This window comes from Mus caroli, unplaced genomic scaffold, assembly GCF_978045245.1.
Source record: "Mus caroli unplaced genomic scaffold, Mus_caroli_1 scaffold_4, whole genome shotgun sequence".
NCBI lineage: Eukaryota > Metazoa > Chordata > Mammalia > Rodentia > Muridae > Mus > Mus caroli.
This window is the reverse complement of record NW_028227259.1, coordinates 89,004,010-89,022,272: the sequence shown is the minus strand read 5'-3', so window position 1 is coordinate 89,022,272 and position 18,263 is coordinate 89,004,010. Positions and strand designations below refer to the sequence as shown.

The following is an 18,263-nucleotide window of genomic DNA, read 5'->3' as shown; positions in this document are numbered from 1 at the left end:
GTATCTGACATTAGTTTGCAAGCCTTAGGTAGACTGGTAAGACTTAGAGATCACTAGAAATGGAGGAATGGGCTTTTGCAAGCCTCTGCTGACAGCAGTTGGCATCACAAGGCTGCCACCAAAACTCTCTGGAAGCAGAAACCATGGGCAAGAACACAATTCCCAGGTCTAGTCTTTTCAGTATCTCCTCACAGGACCAAAATGACTTTAATGAAAATCAAAATAATGTCCTCCTGGTGTTAAAGGATGCATATAGCAATGTGGATTTATCCAAGCACAACTAGCAAACCTGTAACTACGCCCATGAGAGAGTCACCATGGTGTTCCTTTATGCAGAGTGGCGGGATATGGCACCCACAACAGAGATCTGAAGCAATGGATGGTTCCCCTTCTCACCGCTTTCTCCCTGATGATGGTGGTAGTGACCATTGGACTTCTGGCTCTCTTCCTCGTGTTCGGTAAGGGACAGTTATGACTCTCACATTTGCACATAGCACAGTGTAAATGAGAGTCACATTTTAACCTGGGACTATCCCCACTCAGAATATTTGATGTGTCTCCCCTGACAGAAACACATATCTAATAAAATAATGAATTTTAAAATTACATATAAGTTATGACTTAATAATATCTCGTACTCTTAGAAAACAATGTTCTCCTAAAACAGTATTTAAAGGTTTTATCTTTATTATCTAATATACTTATATTAACACAAATGATGCTCTCTCTGCATTATATCATTCATTGCTAAGTATAAACCATTTACATTTTTTGACAAATCTCTACAATGGAACACTCAAGTGATGTATGTGTGCTATATAAATGAGAAGTTCAAGGTAGTCACTTGTATTGTCTTATATTATGTCACTTTTTTCTCATTAATTGATCATTTAATATAAATGCTGACAGAAATCAGATAAAGACCTTTAGACACTTCTGTATGTTTACAATCCAAAAGGTGGATCACCTCCTTCTATTTGTTAAAAAGAATTCTTTTATCTGCAACTTACAAGAGCCTTAAACCCGAATGGGGAGCAACAAGAGGCTGAGTCAGTTTCCATGGTAATAATGGAAATGGTGTTTTAACAAAAATGTGCCTTCTTTAATATAAACAACATGCACACAAATAATACAGAAATCAAGAGAGAAGGCCTTAACCTTCTCAAGAATATGCAACACATGGTCCATGAACTCATTCAGATCCAGAGGTCGGTAGCCCTAAACACACACCTAGGTCATCTATAAAGACTTAGCAATGGGGAAACGCTTGTTTTATGAGATGAAGATGAAATGTCTTTCTAGCACATTCTGAGACTCATACTGAAACCCCAACAGCAGTTTATACCAATGACAAAAGATCCACATTAGTTATACAAAAGCACCTCTAACTGTTGGCAACAGGCTCTGCTTGCGTTTCTTTTCATCACTGATAGCCAGACAGCTCACTGATATCACAGTTACAAACTGTTTTCACTTGCAGTCACTGACAGCCTTTTTCTTGATGATTTCCTTTGTTGTATTTGGGTCTTTCTCCACAAGTATGCAAGAATAATCACTTACCTCTACTCCTGGTTTGTCTATACCTCAACACACACAAGGAAGCATAGCAATGAACACCCGAACTCTGGAGCCTCACTGTAAAGTTGAAACTTCTGTAAAATCCGCCTGTTGGTTGTATAACAAGTATCAAGGTAGTTGATTTTTATTATGTCTTACTTCTCTCCTTTATAAAATGGAACTCATGCCAACCTCAAGAATCTGGAGTTGTGATGAAATGATGCATGTGAGGCTCTAAACATAGTAAAGATTCGATAAATATCAGCTACTATTATTAACATAAAATTATGTTGATATGCTACTATATTTTTATAAGTTCAACTAGAAAGAGATTTGGTGATAAATTTACAGCTTCACTTCTGGATCATTGTAGTTATGTCTTGTATCCAGAAGTCTTTGCATAGCTTATGAATTTTCTACTGTTCATTATCATCATAGGCCAGAAAATGGAATATTATAAAGGGACCTTTACAATTTCGGATATTCAGGTCAATAGCAACTCAGGACGAAAGAGCTCAAATCAACTGAAAGACTTACAGGAGACGAATGAAAATTTGGTAAGTCAGACACAATTTATCTTACAGAATACTACCAGAATTTTGTGGTTCATTTATTTTATTTTCAAAAACATAATTTTCATACCACCCACATTAGCATCCACTTGTAGCTCTCTAGCCCTTCACCTTAGATCAGTTTATCTTCATGGTATAGGTAGAGTTGGAATGAGGGAATGTAACTGTCTAATAAATTGGGGCTCTGACTTGAATCTCTCCTTAAATGATGAAAGATTATTTCTAATTTCTTTAAGAGGTTTTCCTAACAGAAAACTCTAGTTTCATTAGAACTCTTTGATGGTTGCAACATGTTTCTTATAAAACCACCTTTCACAGTTTTAAAAATAGCTATGAAAAGACAACAAAGATATCAGTTTTGCCTTGTAATGTGTTAGTAAAGGGAAGAAGCCAAGATTTACTTCATGATATTTATAGTTAGTATTAACAAACTTGTTAAAGCTAAAAAGTCCAAAGCCCCTTCCAAAAGGGAAACGTCTTCTTGGTTTTATAGAGTTGTTTTCTGAATGTCCATGAATCCTCACTCAAGAACTGCTCAGCTTAGCTTGTCTAAAGGAAGCACAGAAGGTTAAGTCATTTAAAAGGGAGTAAATAATGAGTATTCTTCATATGGTAAAGATTCATTTATTTCATGTATGAATGTTCTATCTAAATGTACACCTGCATGTCAGAAGAGGGCACCAGATATCATTATAGATGACTGTGAGCCACCATGTAGTTGCTGGGGATTGAACTCAGGACCTCTGGAAAAACAACCAGTGCTCTGAACCACTGATCCATCTCTCCGGCCTCATACTTCATATTTTAATCAAGACTTTTCTCCTTTAAATATTTCCATTATCAAATACATTGTCACGTTTTCCATGTCACCATATTCCTACATGTAACATGTGCAACTACAACATGCTTGCAGTAATGTTATAAATCATGTTTCTAATGCATAGTCTCAATTGTCATTAAGTTTTACAGTTTTTCTATCTTGCATTTTCATGTCCCAACATAAAGTTTTTGTTTATAGATTGATTTGTGTCCCCCTATGCTTTTGCATCCAGAATATACTGGGCAATGGCATTTGCAGTATATTCTTGAGAAATCCCAGAATGAGGTGTGTGTGTGTGTGTGTGTGTGTGTGTGTGTGTGTGTGTGTGAGAGAGAGAGAGAGAGAGAGAGAGTGTGTGTGTGTGTGTGTGTGTGTGTGTGAGAGAGAGAGAGAGAGAGAGAGAGAGAGAGAGAGAGAGAGAGAGAGAGAGAGAGAGTGTATCACCCAATTAGTTTTACCTCAAGTGACCTTCTGATACATAACTGGATGGTAGTGGTGCACAACTTTAATCTCGTCACTCTAGAGGCAAAGGCAAGTGAATCTGTGAGTTTGAGGCCAGCCTGGTCTACAGAGTCAAGGCTACACAGAAGAAGAAAAAAATAGTTTCATACACACACACATTATATCATATATATATATATAATATATTATATATCACATATATTATATATATGTGTGTGTATTGCTTGAAAAAATAAATTCTTTCAGAGATAAAAATATTATGTTATTGAGAATATTGAACTTCTTTTACTTAGTCTACATCCAATATTGTTGTTATTTTTTGAATACATAAAAACCAATAAACCCTAGCTTTACTGAACTATATAGGTAGGATTGCAATAGGTATGAAAATAAATAAAGAACGTAAGAACTCACAAAGGCTGAGCATCATACCCAGGGCCTGCATGAGTCTGCAGCAAGTGTTCTGCTTCTATAGTACGACTTCCAGCTTAGTATTTTTATGGAATTATTGAGCATGAAAATGATTGGGTCTCTGATACTTATAACTTCTCTTAGGTTCTTTTTCTTCTATTTGGTTGTTTTGTCCAATGTTGATGTGTTAGCTTTTTGCTGTATCTCATTCTTATTATCTTTTAGTATTTAAAAAAATAAAAGAAATAAACAAAATTTGGACTTACATGTGTAACAGAAACTAAGTTTGAAGTATATTTTCAAGAGTCAGTTATGTGTGAGTTTCTAGGCATGTAAGTGCCCCAGGGGCAGACATTGACTTAAATAATTGACTTAAATAATTGACTTAAATAAACAGACATAATATTCTCAAGGGCATATTCCAGGCCTTCACTGGGTGGCACTACATATTTAAAGTTAACCAACCAAGGTATGGAACCACATGATCTGCTACATAGTGAATGTCCTTTATCATCATAAAACACATACATATCCCTTCCCCTTCAGATCACCATTCTGTTTTATGAGAATTTTTGTTTGTTTTTTTTTTTGAAATCTTTCTTGCAAAACGACATGTGAGCATACTTCAGACTTACCTCTTGTGTTACAGACCACATCTGCTCCATTCTGTTTTTATACAAATCCTTTTGAAAGACCTATCCATTCTGCTGATCGTGTATGGAATTCATTGTAACTTCCTCAAAATAGTTTGCATCTGCCGTTTCTTACCCTTGTTTCTGATAGTCATTGTAAGAAATGCCCTAATCATACCCCTCCTTTTCCTGTTATTGATACATCCAAGTATTTGTGGAAGCAGAACTCCTGGTTCACTTTGCATAATTTCACTGACTGGTTAATGACAGTTCATGAGAGTGGCTGAATCAGTGCGTTCTCTGGTCTGCAGTACATATTGATTTGTGTGCCTGCACAGCTTTCCCAAAATGGAATGCCTTATTCTATCCTTACTTTTATAACCAAAAACACCATAGACAGGGTAACTTAAACAATACACTTTTACTTCAAATAGCTCTGGAAGTTCAGAAGTTTCATACCAAGTTCGTAGCAGAGTTGATATCTGGTGAAGACCTTCTTCTTGGTCATAGAAAACTATCTTCAAAATGGAAAGGGATACTTATTTGTAAGTATTCCATAGATGAGACCAAAAACCTGACAGACATAGCTTGAGGGAAGAAATATTTATTTTATCTAGGTTCAGAGTCGATTGGTCCCATGCACTTGGCAGAACACCATGCTGGAGCAATGTGTGACACAGATCACATTTGGATCTTGGTAGGCAAGGAAACAGACAGCAGTACAACCAGGGCCTGGGAATAAGCTTGAGGTTGCCTGAGTCCCTTTGCCAGGCCTCATTTTCTAAAGGTTCCACAGCCTCCTCAAAGAGCACCACAGCTGGGAAAAGGCAGTGAGCATATAGCTGTTGTGGCACAGCCAATCAGAAAGGAGAAAACGAGTTCCCTATAAACCAGGGATCCTGTATAGCCTTCAGCTGCCTGTCACTAGTGGCCTACTTTGGCTAGCTAGGCCTCACTTGCTAAAGGGTCCATATCCTCCCCCTGTTAAAGAACTTTATCAAACTATGGGCGGAGACAAAATAATATTTCATCCCTCAAGTTGTGTCTGTCAGGTATTTGGTCTCATTTATGGAAAAAAATAATAAATAATGATACTTTTACATTTTGATAATGGTGAGTGCTTTGATAAAGTTTGCTACAACTCAACTAGACAGAAGCTTTCAAAACCCGAACCTGTTGAAGACATTTGGTATTCAACCTACAACAGGAATACACAAGTATCTAGATCACATAATATAATTTTGGGTTATTTTCTTTTCTTGGTATTATTTGCCAACCTATTAGGCATAAAGTAGAAGTATTACCTTATTTATTAGTATTACTAATTATTTTATTTTATTGGTATTACTAATTTTAGAATTTTATGTCTTATGTTAGCTCTTAAATTCATCTAGTAAATACTCTAAACTGTGCCATTAACAAAGAACCAATTTTTAGCACCATCTAATGAACTAGTTTTCAAAAACAGCTAATTAAGCAATCTAGGCTTTTCTTGTTTGTTTTTTAAGTTTTTTAAACTTTATTTTGCTTTCTTACTTATTCACTTTACATCCAGCTCACTGCCCCCTTCCCAGTCACCCCTCTCACAATCCTTCCTCTCCCCTTCTCTTCTTAGTGGGTGTGGACCACTAGGCATTTCCTCTCCCAATGAGGCCAAATACAGCAGTCCAGCTAGAAAAACATATCCCACATACAGGCATCAGTCTAAGCTTTTCTTAATATGAGTATTAAGTGTATTGTTTTTCTTGGCACATAGATCTTTCAAAAAAGGAAATATGATCTGTCTTTTCAAGTTGTTGCAATCTCTTGGGGGAGATGTGAGTAACGCACATGGAGTGGGGAGGCTGGGTAGGATATAATTAAGGATTAAACTGTGTATAGACTGCAGAACATGTAGGAGAATCTCAAAGGTAAAGCAGATGAAGGAGGATCCCTGTGGTCAGGGAAGCTTTGTATTCTCTCACTAGCTTAAATCATGCAGGTGCTTTCCCCTTCCCCTACAGAGTTCCCTTTAGAGGACTTCCTGGAAGGGTTCAAGCCTCATCCTGAGCCACTCCTCTTAATAGTTGCTAAATCCTAATGAGTAAAACCAGCTTCTTCTCTTTCCTATGTGGATACTAATTGGATGGCCAAGGGAGACGGCTGCAGATCCAGTTCTGCCTCATAGTTTTAGCTTTATCCATTTGAATGGAGATGTAAACGTAAATTGAGTTCATGACCCAATATTGCTAAAACTCCCAGTTCCAAGAAATATGGTGAGGGATGTAGGCATCCCTTTATATCCTTTAGAGAAAACTGGTTTCCTGGCACTAGGAAAGATACGCTTTAATTTATTTTATTATCTTGTTACTGCAATGAGCCCAAAAGAAGCTGAAATTACAAAAAGGCAAAAAGTCATGTGATGCACTATCTTACCAAATGTTATAGCTTAGCCTGGGCTACCCTAAAGACACCCAGGACAAATACATTAGCCTAGAGTTGGATAAAATAATCTCACACAAAGCCTGTTTTATAATAAACTGATAGATGGCTCAAGTTATTTTCTAGGTATTCATATGCAAAAACAATTACTAAAACACATCTGTTGCTGAGTATTGTTGCCAGCACTGGGAGAACACGTCCCCACACTGCTAATCCAAGAAAAGATTAAAATTCAGTGTTTAAAGTGTTCAAAGGACAGTTTCTACTGTCTCTCCAGCTTTCACACTGCTGTAAGGAAAAATAAAAATCACACAATGGATATGATATTGAATTTCTATCTGGATCTTATGAGGAGATAGATAGATAGATAGATAGATAGATAGATAGATAGATAGATAGATAGATAGATAGATAGATAGATAGACATATATGTGTGTGTGTGTATATATATATATATATATATATATATATATATATATATATAAAATGAAATAACATTGTGAGCATCTTATACATTTACTCTACTTAATCCTCAGTGACAACCCCTTTGTGGAGATAAATTACAATCTAATTCTTACAGGTGGGAACACAAAGGTACAAAAACCCTAATGTGCTCAAGAACACACATTTTGATTATCTGGGTAAATGACACAATGAGGCTATGAGAGCAAGCATTATGGATTTGAGACTCCCATCCTTAATGAACATCTGTCCCCAGGACAGTGGTCGTCTGGAAGATTCATCTATGTGATTGTTTTTCCTATGTGTCATTGCTCAAATTTCCAGAACCTCTTTGTTTCCAACACACTGTTCTCTGTCAGTTATTCTGTTCCCATGAGGTTGCAAACCATGGCAACAGTTTGAGTTTGCTTCACTTTCCCCGTGTACTGAGAACCTACTCCCATGCCAAAGAAGTTCTTCATTTTGTCTTGTTTATCCTCAGAAACACCAGAAACAGGGCCCACAACTACCCTCAAAATATCCTTGATTTTTTTGTGTGTGTCTAGAGTTGCAGATTTTGTTTTGTTTTGTTTTTTAATTCAGTTTACATCCTTGTCACAGTCCCCACTCCCTCCTCTCCTCCCAGTCTCATACTTATAACTTCTTCTACCTAGTGCCCTCTCCCCTTAGGTTTCATCCCATCCTGAGACATCTGGTCACAGCAGGACTAGGCACAGCATCTCTCACTGAAGCCCAAACAGGCAGACCAGGTAGGGGGAAGGTGATCAGAGACCAAGCCATCCCCTATCCCTGCCCTCCAGTTGGTAGGGCACCCACATTGAAAACCAAGTTGTACATTTGCCACAAATGTGTAGGAGGTCTGGATCCAGCGCCAACATGATCTCTGGTTGGTGGCCCAGTTTTGTTGACTCTGGGTCTTCTTGTGGTGTCCTCGATCCTTCTGCCTTATTCATTTCTATCCTTAACTCTTCCACAAGCCCCCGTGAGCTCCGCCTGATGTTTGCCTGTGGATCTCTGCATCTGTCTTCATCCTACTCAGCTATTAAAAACAAAGACATCATAAATTTTGCAGGTAGTAATTTTTTAAAGAGTTATTTTAGGAACAACTCCAATTAGAAGTCAGAGTTTAGGATTTGCCTTTGATGAACACCACAGCAGAAGTGTAACTGAGCAAAAACAGCAGCCGGGACAAGACGGTTTAGAACATCAACCTAGCAACATTTTTTTCAAGAAAATCCGATGTTTGAATTCATACGAGGAGAGAGACACAAGGGATGTCCATTGCTTGAGCTGTAGATATATGTCTTGAAAGAAGACATTGAATTCGGAAGCTTGAAGAAAATGTAAATGAGAGGAAAGATCAAAGACAGAACAAAATAGTAGTCCAATTCAGAAATCGCAAGCCTGAGGCCAGCCTGAGCTACATAGTGAGAGCCTGTCTCAATAATGATAATTGAAAACTGGCAGAAACCAGAAGACATTTCGTGCTCGGGGGCTGAGCACTTGGGAATGGAAAGTGTATGAGCCCCGCTGAGGACTCAGGCTATCATTCCTTCTGGAGCTGAGGTAGACATAGCTGACTAGGAATGGTGTGGATCACTATAGACCTATTTCATGTGAATCCTGCCAAAGAATAAGAATTGTATATTTCATCTCTAATATTTACTTGCATAATAGTGATGTCATTAACTTCCCCAAGTGAGAAAACTAAGCCTTCAAGTTTAAAGTGTGCAGCTACTAACTGATGGAGGAAAAACCTAAAGTCATGTAGGAAACTCCAAATGTGGTTCTTTTCTAGCAAATTGTTCTCCTGGTATGGAGAGGCTCAGCTAAAGTCAAAGATGATTAAAACCTACAATTCTTTCATTTAGTTTTTTAAATATATATAAGAAATATATTTTCTTAGCCAATATACTGGAATCACTTATTGTGTAAAGGTGTTCTCATCTTTTCCTGGCATCAGTGTTTGGTGAGGAAAATAGTAATAGAAGTGAATATAACAAAGAAAGAATGTTGATGGTCATAATGCATGCTTAGTGTAAATGATCTATAGTTGTTCAAAAGTTGTGTATGAGTGTGCTGTTTGAGGAAAAGTTTCTGAGAAGGGCAGCGATACAAAACATCTTGATTATGATAAATATAGATGCATGGCACAGTCTTCACTCCCCTGGATAACTTATAATATATGAAGATTATTAATCCATTATTGGAAATACAGTAACATATTAGACATGAAAAAGAGACTGAACAAAATCTGTGTCTGTGTCTGTCTGTCTTTCTGTCTCTCCCCAAATTAGAGATTTAAGAGATAAGCCTGGAAAGGACATGAGCTTTCTACATGGTGATGTTCTCTCCCTTGCTTTGGAATTCCTGCTTTTAAATATCTTTAGTACTATTTTAAATGGATGCCTATTTGCTATAACTTGTAGATCATAATTTTTGAGGCACACTGAAAGTTAGCACTTTATCTTTGATAATAGTTTATTGTAACCTTTTCATGTAGACATATGTATTTTGCCTCTCCCATCTCAGGGATATTAATCAAGTTGGGATATGATTACCTAGCACAGTAAATCCAGCAATGTGTGATTAGTCACAGATGTGCATTTCCTTCAGGCATTGTACGAAGAGACATTGAAAAAGAATAGTGTAAAAAACTGACAACGTTATGAAATATCACACCCTGTTTAGTGATCTCATTCCCTTTTGATTTAAGGTAATCAGAAAGCCACACTTCCATGTCACTCCACCCACATATTCAGACCTCAGATGACCCTGGATCCAACTCCCCTCTTCAGTAGACGTAGCTCTGTGTTCAAAGCCAGGAGAGGTAGAACTTATCTCACTTCATTGAGCCCAGAAATGCTATAAACGCTGCCTGGTGCTCAGACTTGCCATGCTCCACCCAACACCGAAGGAAAGATTTAGAGCTCACTTTTTTAGTCCCCTACACACACACATTTGGGGGACATGGCTCAGTCACTAAAGTGTTTGCCATGTAAGCATGAGAATCTGTGTTCAGATCCTACCATCCACTTACAAAGCTTTTATCCCTGCAGCACAAGAGTGACAGATACAGGAGATTCCCTGGATCTTACTACCTAGGCAGTCTAGCCAATCAGTGAGCTCCAGGCTCAGTGAGGACCCATGCCAAAAAAAAAAAAAAAAAGGTGAAGGATGATGGAGGAAGACGTCTAACATTGACTTATGGCCTCCAGTTGCACATTACCTGCAGTGTCAGAATTTCCAATCAATTAAACATTATAATAACATTATAACTGTATCAGAGTACAAGGTACTAGGATCTGCTATTTATTTTTGTCAGAGTTTTGCAGTTTCTGGCTCATGTAGGCACAGGTCATTGGCCATTATGATGAGGGACCCTGGGTGCTCAGCCTTAGTTCAGCACTGTGAAGACATCATCAACCCGAGAGGCTTGCCAGTCTAGGCCTGATCCTGATTCTGTGACTCAATGTTCTGTCAATTAGGGCAAGTCACTTCCTCATTCAAGTAATGTAGGTGATAATAGTATTCACCTCTGTTGATGGGACAAGCAAATGTGCTCGCATGCAAAAGAGTTTGGACTTAGAGCACAGTTAGCAGACAATAGCGATACTAAGTCCAACATTTACCACATGGAGACTTGGGATAGAGCAACTTGCCACAAGGAGACAAACTACTGGGAAACACCATGAGAAGAAGAAAAGAATTCCTTCAGCGAGTCCACATGCAGTTTTGCTTTTTTGTATAGAAGCCTTGATCTCAGCTTATGTAAAGGATACATTTAAAGCTACCGTCGAACACGAGGCTCTCTGATATAAAACATGAGGCTTTCTGATATAAAATTTCTCTCTTTTATTTATTTATTCTACAACAAGAAGCAATATATCTACCATTACAAATATTACAGACTAGGAAAACAAAATCACCATGTTTGCACATAATTATTTACCATTGATAAAAGGAATAATATGCTTATATTAATAAATATACAAACATGTAAATTGGATAAAAAAATCAAGACAGTAGAAAGTGAGATTCAAGTGAGAAGGAAAGATCAACTAAACCCCAGAGGATTTACGGAGAGATCCCTAAGGATAACTGGGATTCAGAGAAGAGAGACTACCAGAAAGTAGAAGGACCCAATAGGTCAAAGAGGACAATGGAGGCCATGTCTGGTGTTGGTATAAAGAGGGCTGAACAAACAGACTGGCAAGAGACTGGGAAGCCATTGACTGTCTGCTAATGTTGACAAGGATTAAATGCAATGACATCCAACTCCCTATTTTACTGACTCCATCCCTGTAGCAACAGTAACTTCAAGTAAGCTTTACTAAAAACTAAAGGTATTTTTTAAAAAATTATGTCATGCTGGAGAATTGGCTGAGAGGTTGGGAAAATTAACTGCTCTTCCAGACAATGTGTGTTCAGTTCCCGGTACCCATATCTGATGGCTCCCAACTGTCTGAGATTCTATCTCTAGGATATTTGGTACCCTGGAACTCCACACAGGCAGAGCATATATGGGTGGGCAGGCATATGGACATATCTCTACAATTGACATGAGTGATTATTTTTAAGACTGTATATTCCATCATGTTTTCCATGGTACATTCTTATATTTAGGATAAAACAACAGAATCTATTTTTTTAATGGCATGATTTTAGTTCCTTTAGTTCTCAGGAGGTCAACTAAGGTTATGTTGGAAATAGGAGCTTGTATGAAATCCTCAGTAGAAGAGCTATCTGAGTTTTGCAATCTCGACCTAGAAATACCCTCATGTGAAAACATAAATTACTGTCAAAGAATAAGTCAATTAGGAAGGATCTTACAGAAAATGCCCTTGACATGTGCTAACAGCGACTTCAGGAATGATTGGGAATGAGCTGCATGGCTGGGCGTATCTGTTTGAATTGTCAACCTCTCCCTGCCTTTTCCGTCAAACACCCAACAAACTAACCTCCAGTTGCCCTCTTAATACTTAATCTCAGTGCAATTTGCCACATTCCAAAGTCACTAAGCAGAAACTAAGTACTACCCTAAAGGGTCTTTTGTTCAATAGCAGGACACTCAGCTCCTAATTACAAAGCTACAAATGCCCTGAAGTGACAGGTAGGATTTTTAAGTCATTGACTCTACTAGATTGTGTTTAATGACAAAGAATTTTTAGCAAACTCTCTCATATCTTCGCTGGAAAAGAAAAGGTGTCCCAGAACTTGGGATGTCATAGTACTGATTGAGTATGTACTATGAATCAAATGACTCTCATTTCATGGAGTAACTGTAAGGGTTAAACTAATGAAAGTCCTGGCTCCTAATGAAGCATCTATAAAATTTCCAAAGCAGTAAAGCAGTCATAATTTGATCCACTATTCATAAAACATTTTTCCTCCATTTGTATGTCTTGCTCATTTAAAAATAAAACTTGCATTTCCTGCCTTTGCCTTTAGGATTTAGGGCTTTGGTTTTCTCCCCATCTCCTCTTCCTCTTCCTCCTCCTCCTCCTCCTCTCCCTCCTCCCCCTCTCCCTCCTCCCCCTCTTCCTCCTCCTCCTCTTCCTCCTCCTGCTCCTCTTCTTCCCCCTCTTCCTCCTTTTCTTCCTCCTTACATCCCTCCCTCTTTCCCTCCCTATCCCTCCCTTTCTCTCTCTGTCTCTGTCTCTCTCTGTCTCTCTGTCTCTGTCTCTCTCTCTGTTTCTCTCTCTCTGTCTCCCTCTCTCTCCCTCTCCCTCTCCCTCTCCCTCTCCCTCTCCCTCTCCCTCTCTCTCTCTCTCTCCCTCTCCCTCTCCTGCCCCCATCCACATTTAGTTCATCTGTTTTCTCTTCAAGATCGAGGGTACCTACATTCAGATGACACTATCACCACCAAGTGGTTGTTAGAGCGTACTGAGGTCAAACACAGCTGTGACAGACTACAGCATCTTGATGTAGCAAGTTTGAAACTGCATACTTATCTGTCAAAAATTATATTCTTCTTTCTTGGTGGTATATAATGAGCTCCATAACTTTTACTTGATATTTCAACATTGTCTTACACATTTCTGGTTAGCCTTAGAGTCTGCAATGAATTTAAGAATCTGTTTCTCCCTAATACCCAATCCCCTGTATATGTCACATCTAAAGATCTACAGAGCAAGTGATCATATACTAAATACACTATAAATGAATGGCAATGCAGTTTTATATTTTTATTATGTACTTCTGTGTGAAAAAGTCTGTATACCATTTCCCTTAAACATGAATTATTTTGCTTATGTGATTTTTTTTTTTTACAGAATTATTCTGAAATGTACAACCCCTAGGTTACTACAAACTGAGAAGTTATTTTGTTTTTAAATTTAGAAAATCAGAAGAAAGAAAAACTCTTTTCATAGATCAAAATGAGAAAGAGTGTGGAATCAGGGTGGAATCATTCAAATTGTTTTTGTGTATGTTTCAGAACCATTTTTTTAAAAAATGTAAAATTGTAAAAGCTGTACACTTATGGGAAACTCCAGATTCATTTTTCTCCCTTTTCCTTTGGGTATTTTGCAATGAGATTCTTTAATATATAGCAAATAGTTGGAAATAATATGAATTTATCTGATGTTCATTTAAAAATAAAATACAGCTCTGGTAAAGTACACTAAAAGACTCGATAAAAAAGCACCCACTTTTAAGTGGCATTCACATATACCTTGTGGGTAAGAGCTATATTGTTTTTTAGGCTTTTTTTTTAGAGGAGTAAATAATTGAATTAGTGCAAAATATCACTAACTTTAATCATATTGTTACTGTGAAAATTCTATTTGTTTACCACTTAATAGTTTTATTATAAAATATCCTACTAACACATTGTCTTTCTTTTTTTAAAATAATGACAGGTGGATGAAATATTTATAGATTCAGCCTTGAACAATCGCTACCTCAAAAACCACGTAGTCAGACTAAAGTATGTATATTTGGGCAAGGGTGTGGTTGCGAGCCTATAGGGATGAAGGGAAAGGACACAGGCCCCCTCACATAGCTTGTGTCTCTAGACCTTTTACCAGGACTCTTCAGAAAGAAAAAAATATCTCTACAATAGCCAAGGTATAGGGCTGAACCCATCCTGAAAATTCAGAAGCTAAGATGTGGAGAGGAGAGTAGCAATATGCCGATGTTATCCCAAGAGACAGTTACAACTGATAGAGTGAGCACTCAAGCCCTACCCACTGGCTGTGCCGCCCAGAATCTACCTTAATCCACAGCCCTGGGTAAATGCAGGCCAGGTCTCTGCATGCACCAACTCCTATACTTCTGACAGATATGGCGTTACAAAAACACCAAGAAGGCAAAGTTTACTACAAAATGGGATCATAAGTTTTACCTGTAACCAAGCCCTAGTGGCAGGCAACATGCCCCAACCAAAAGATGATTGTGTTGTAATAGATGCTCCCTTTTGCTTGGGTGGGGAGGAAAGACTCATATCAGTCGCTGAAATTACTCAGAGGTTTCAACTTTGTTATTTAAAAAAAAAGAAAAAAGAAAAAGAAAGACAATCACAGAGCAGAACAGACAGGCACAAACCCAAGAGTTTGTAATGAATCATTTCAAAGAGAAAAAAGATACTCAAACAAAGATGTAACTATGAAACTCACAACTTTGTACAACAAACATACACTAAAAAAAGCTTGGTGAGAACAACTAGAACACTTAGCTGGATTTATTGGAAGGGAAGGGTGGCAACCATTTTTCTTAGTAGTAGACCGATGCACTATAGAAGGTTCATTAGAGTTTTGTACATGTGATAAGTCATGACTTCCATGAGGAATATTTTAAAATTTATTTTTATTTTATGCTAATTAGTGTTTTGTCTGCATGTCTATATGTTCATCACTCCTGTCCTGTGCCCTTGGAGGCCAGAAGAGAGCAATGAGTATCTGTGAGCCGTCATGTGGGTGCAGGAAACTGAACTCTGGTCTTCTGCAAGAGTAGCAAGTGCTCTTAACAACTGAGCCATCTCTCCAGTTCCTGCATGTAGTTATAGTATGGTCAGATAACTTAGGATGTAAAAAGCATATAAATGCTGGAGCCTTCTTCATTGTATACCCTTTGCCTTGGAATTCTAAGTTTTGTAGCATTGTAGTGATATCTCCAGAGTCTAAGAAACTCCTAATTTGTAGCCAGTTTTGATTACGCGAATGTTGTGGACCTTAAACTCAGTAAAGTGTCTTAACGTCTCTTATTTAAGATGGGAATATATTTGGGTCCCCATTTCCCAATTTAACATTAAATTTTAGTTAGTTATACTTCCCTATTCTAGAGCCAAAATGGAATGTAACATATCATGTCTCAGAATTGATATCACTTCCTTAATTTTTAGCCAAAAGATTAAAATAGTAGACTTATGATTTTCTAGAACGGTTGTTTTATGGTATAGAAATAGGGAGAATGAAAGATCATCAGGTATCATTTTCAACTTTATAAACACCTTTAATGAACCACATAGGTATATTTTGCTGTATATAAATTTAAAGACAAGACAGTACTCAAAAGAAAATTTCCAGCATTTGTGTTTGAACATTTAAGTCAGGTTAGTTGTACATAAAGATACACACCCTTAGAGTTCCAAACAAAACCTTAGTTTTCCCCCTCTCCTCCCCATCTCCAATAAAAAATACCTTTCATGCTCCATAATTGTAGCACAGGTCTTATGGAAGGACCCTTTCCTTACTGTTGGCTGGTATGGTCTTGTACAGATCTTATGCAGTAGCCATAGCTGATGGGAATTCAGATATGTCATGACCAGATGACTGTTTTGCAGCTGACCTTCTGGTTCTATGGCCCTTACAATCTTCCATAACCCCTTCCTTGATATTCCCAGAGATTTGGGTATAAGGCTTGTTTCCCATTTTAGAACCGGCACCTCGCATCTGGCTAATTATTTTCTGTATTTTCAACATCTGAGGGATGAGAACTACACTGATTTCAAAATCGTGAGAGGATCAAACCTTTTCACAAAATAAAAATACAGTAACCTGTCTTCAAGTTAGTAGGTGCCCTCAAAATATTAAAAAAAAAAAAAGACTTGAGAAGGAAACATGGGAAACGCACTTAAGTCAGAGAGTAGCATGTGTAGGAGCAAGGATGTGAGCAGATTGCCTGGCGCTTGACGTGCACAGCACCTGAGGCAGATCGGGAAATCACAGGGAAGACCGTGAGACAATACCCATGCACCCTTAGAATGTGAACCCTGCTCTTGTGTTTCCCAGTTCAGAAGAGGATGATACAAAAGCAGACATTGTCATGGTGTTCCAGCCTCCCACTACAGGGCAAAGAACCGTAGGGAAAAAGACGCACCATAGCATCTTAGATCAGAAGACAAGGAACACAAGAGCTTTGCCAGCTGATGTCTCACGGGTTCAAGTTAAAGGTAAGTAGGCAGATTCCCACATGATAGAAATTCTTCGTGCACTCATAAACTCACTTGTCATTCCCATTCCAAAGAACAGTAAGAAACCGCATGGAAAAAAGATCAACCTAAAGATGAGGCGTTTCAAATTTTGATTATTCTCTGATGAAAGCATGTCTGTCGTTAGTCATCAATTTGCTTTTCCTGGAAGTAACTGATTGGTGCTCATCTCTTAATAAAAGCATCTTTACCGCAAACAGGGTTAATCCAACCCAGCCACTTCCTCCATGATTAAGCAAGTGGAATTAAGCAATCTTGATTTCTGGGTTGGACCTTCTAAAGACACAAAATCATCTGTAGCCTTTAAAAACATAAGTAGTTTCTGTACTTGATGTATTGGAAAGTTTTTATTCTTCTTCCTATAGTATTTAAAAAAGAGATAACCTGCATTTAGAGCTGCTGGAGCCATCTGATAAATAATGCCTTGAGAATCAGTGGGGAACAAGTCACTGTAATTATATATTTATATTATTCCATTTTTCTCTTCTCTGTTTATCTTCTAATATCACCTCTCTAATTGTACAAAGTCCATCTCTATCAAGGTCCATTTGTACATTTTACATACAGTAATCAATTTAATTTATATATCTTAATGAAGTATGGACATTCTATTACATTGCTATTAATTTTTTAAGGAAAATAATAATAAAAGGAGCCGAGATTCAAATCTAGGCATCTAATTTATTGATGGGCAAAATGAAAAGGGAGTTTCAGCTTAAACAAATGTTGGAACACTACAACCTTTGTCTCCTGTAAATTCATCCTTGTATCAGCATATTTGAGACTCTGAGGAGCCCACGTAGCCAGACATCTAATTGCCCTGCAGACTGTGTGCAATCACAACATCTACCTCCAGCAGATAGGTACAGATTAGCTCATAAATTCACTGGACACCAGATCTATGACAGTAAGAGCGAGTGCTTTGTATTAGAAATCAAACACGGTGCCCTGCCCTTGTAAGGGTCAAGCTGACTTTTGAAGAGGAAACCTCATTAGGAAATGAGCAACCAAGGTAAATGGATGACCAGGTGCTTGCTCATATGACATGAAACCAGTTACTACGAGCAGACATCTACAGACCCCTCCCAACTGGAAGGAAGGAGCCTGCCAAAATTATGATCCACCTGAAGTGTTGCAGTTGTGAAATAATGTCCATTCTGATGAGCTACATGACAGGCTGTCTGTAATTTCTGATAATGAGTTAAATTTTCAGGAACTCTAAGGCCTGCACTATCCAGAGATAAAGCTTGACCTAGGCCTTGGCTACCAGGCCTTCACGTTCCATATGGGCTCAGCTTGTATGATTCATGTACTTTAATGATTACACTATATGTAAGAAGAGGAAGTTCCTGTAGAGAACCTGATTTGAGTTACCTAGTTCTAAAGTCTCTTCATTACTGCAGTGTATGAGTAATTGTCCACCCCTGTGTGTTTGTCTTTTTTTTTTAAAGATTTATTTATTTATTATATGTAAGTACACTGTAGCTGTCTTC

The 18,263-nt window shown here is 37.9% G+C and overlaps 1 protein-coding gene across 1 annotated transcript in view; it reads left to right on the top strand.

The window, feature by feature from the left end:
* Positions 1-328: 328 nt before the first annotated feature.
* LOC110294877 (transmembrane protease serine 11A) overlaps positions 329-18,263 on the top strand; it is a 33,334-nt gene continuing 15,399 nt past the window's right edge. The window contains exons 1-4 of the mRNA XM_085836204.1: positions 329-458; positions 1,996-2,114; positions 14,201-14,268; positions 16,571-16,731. Coding sequence (XP_085692330.1) covers positions 380-458; positions 1,996-2,114; positions 14,201-14,268; positions 16,571-16,731 — 427 coding nt within the window. The 5' untranslated portion in view covers positions 329-379. The remainder of the gene's footprint in view (positions 459-1,995; positions 2,115-14,200; positions 14,269-16,570; positions 16,732-18,263) is intronic.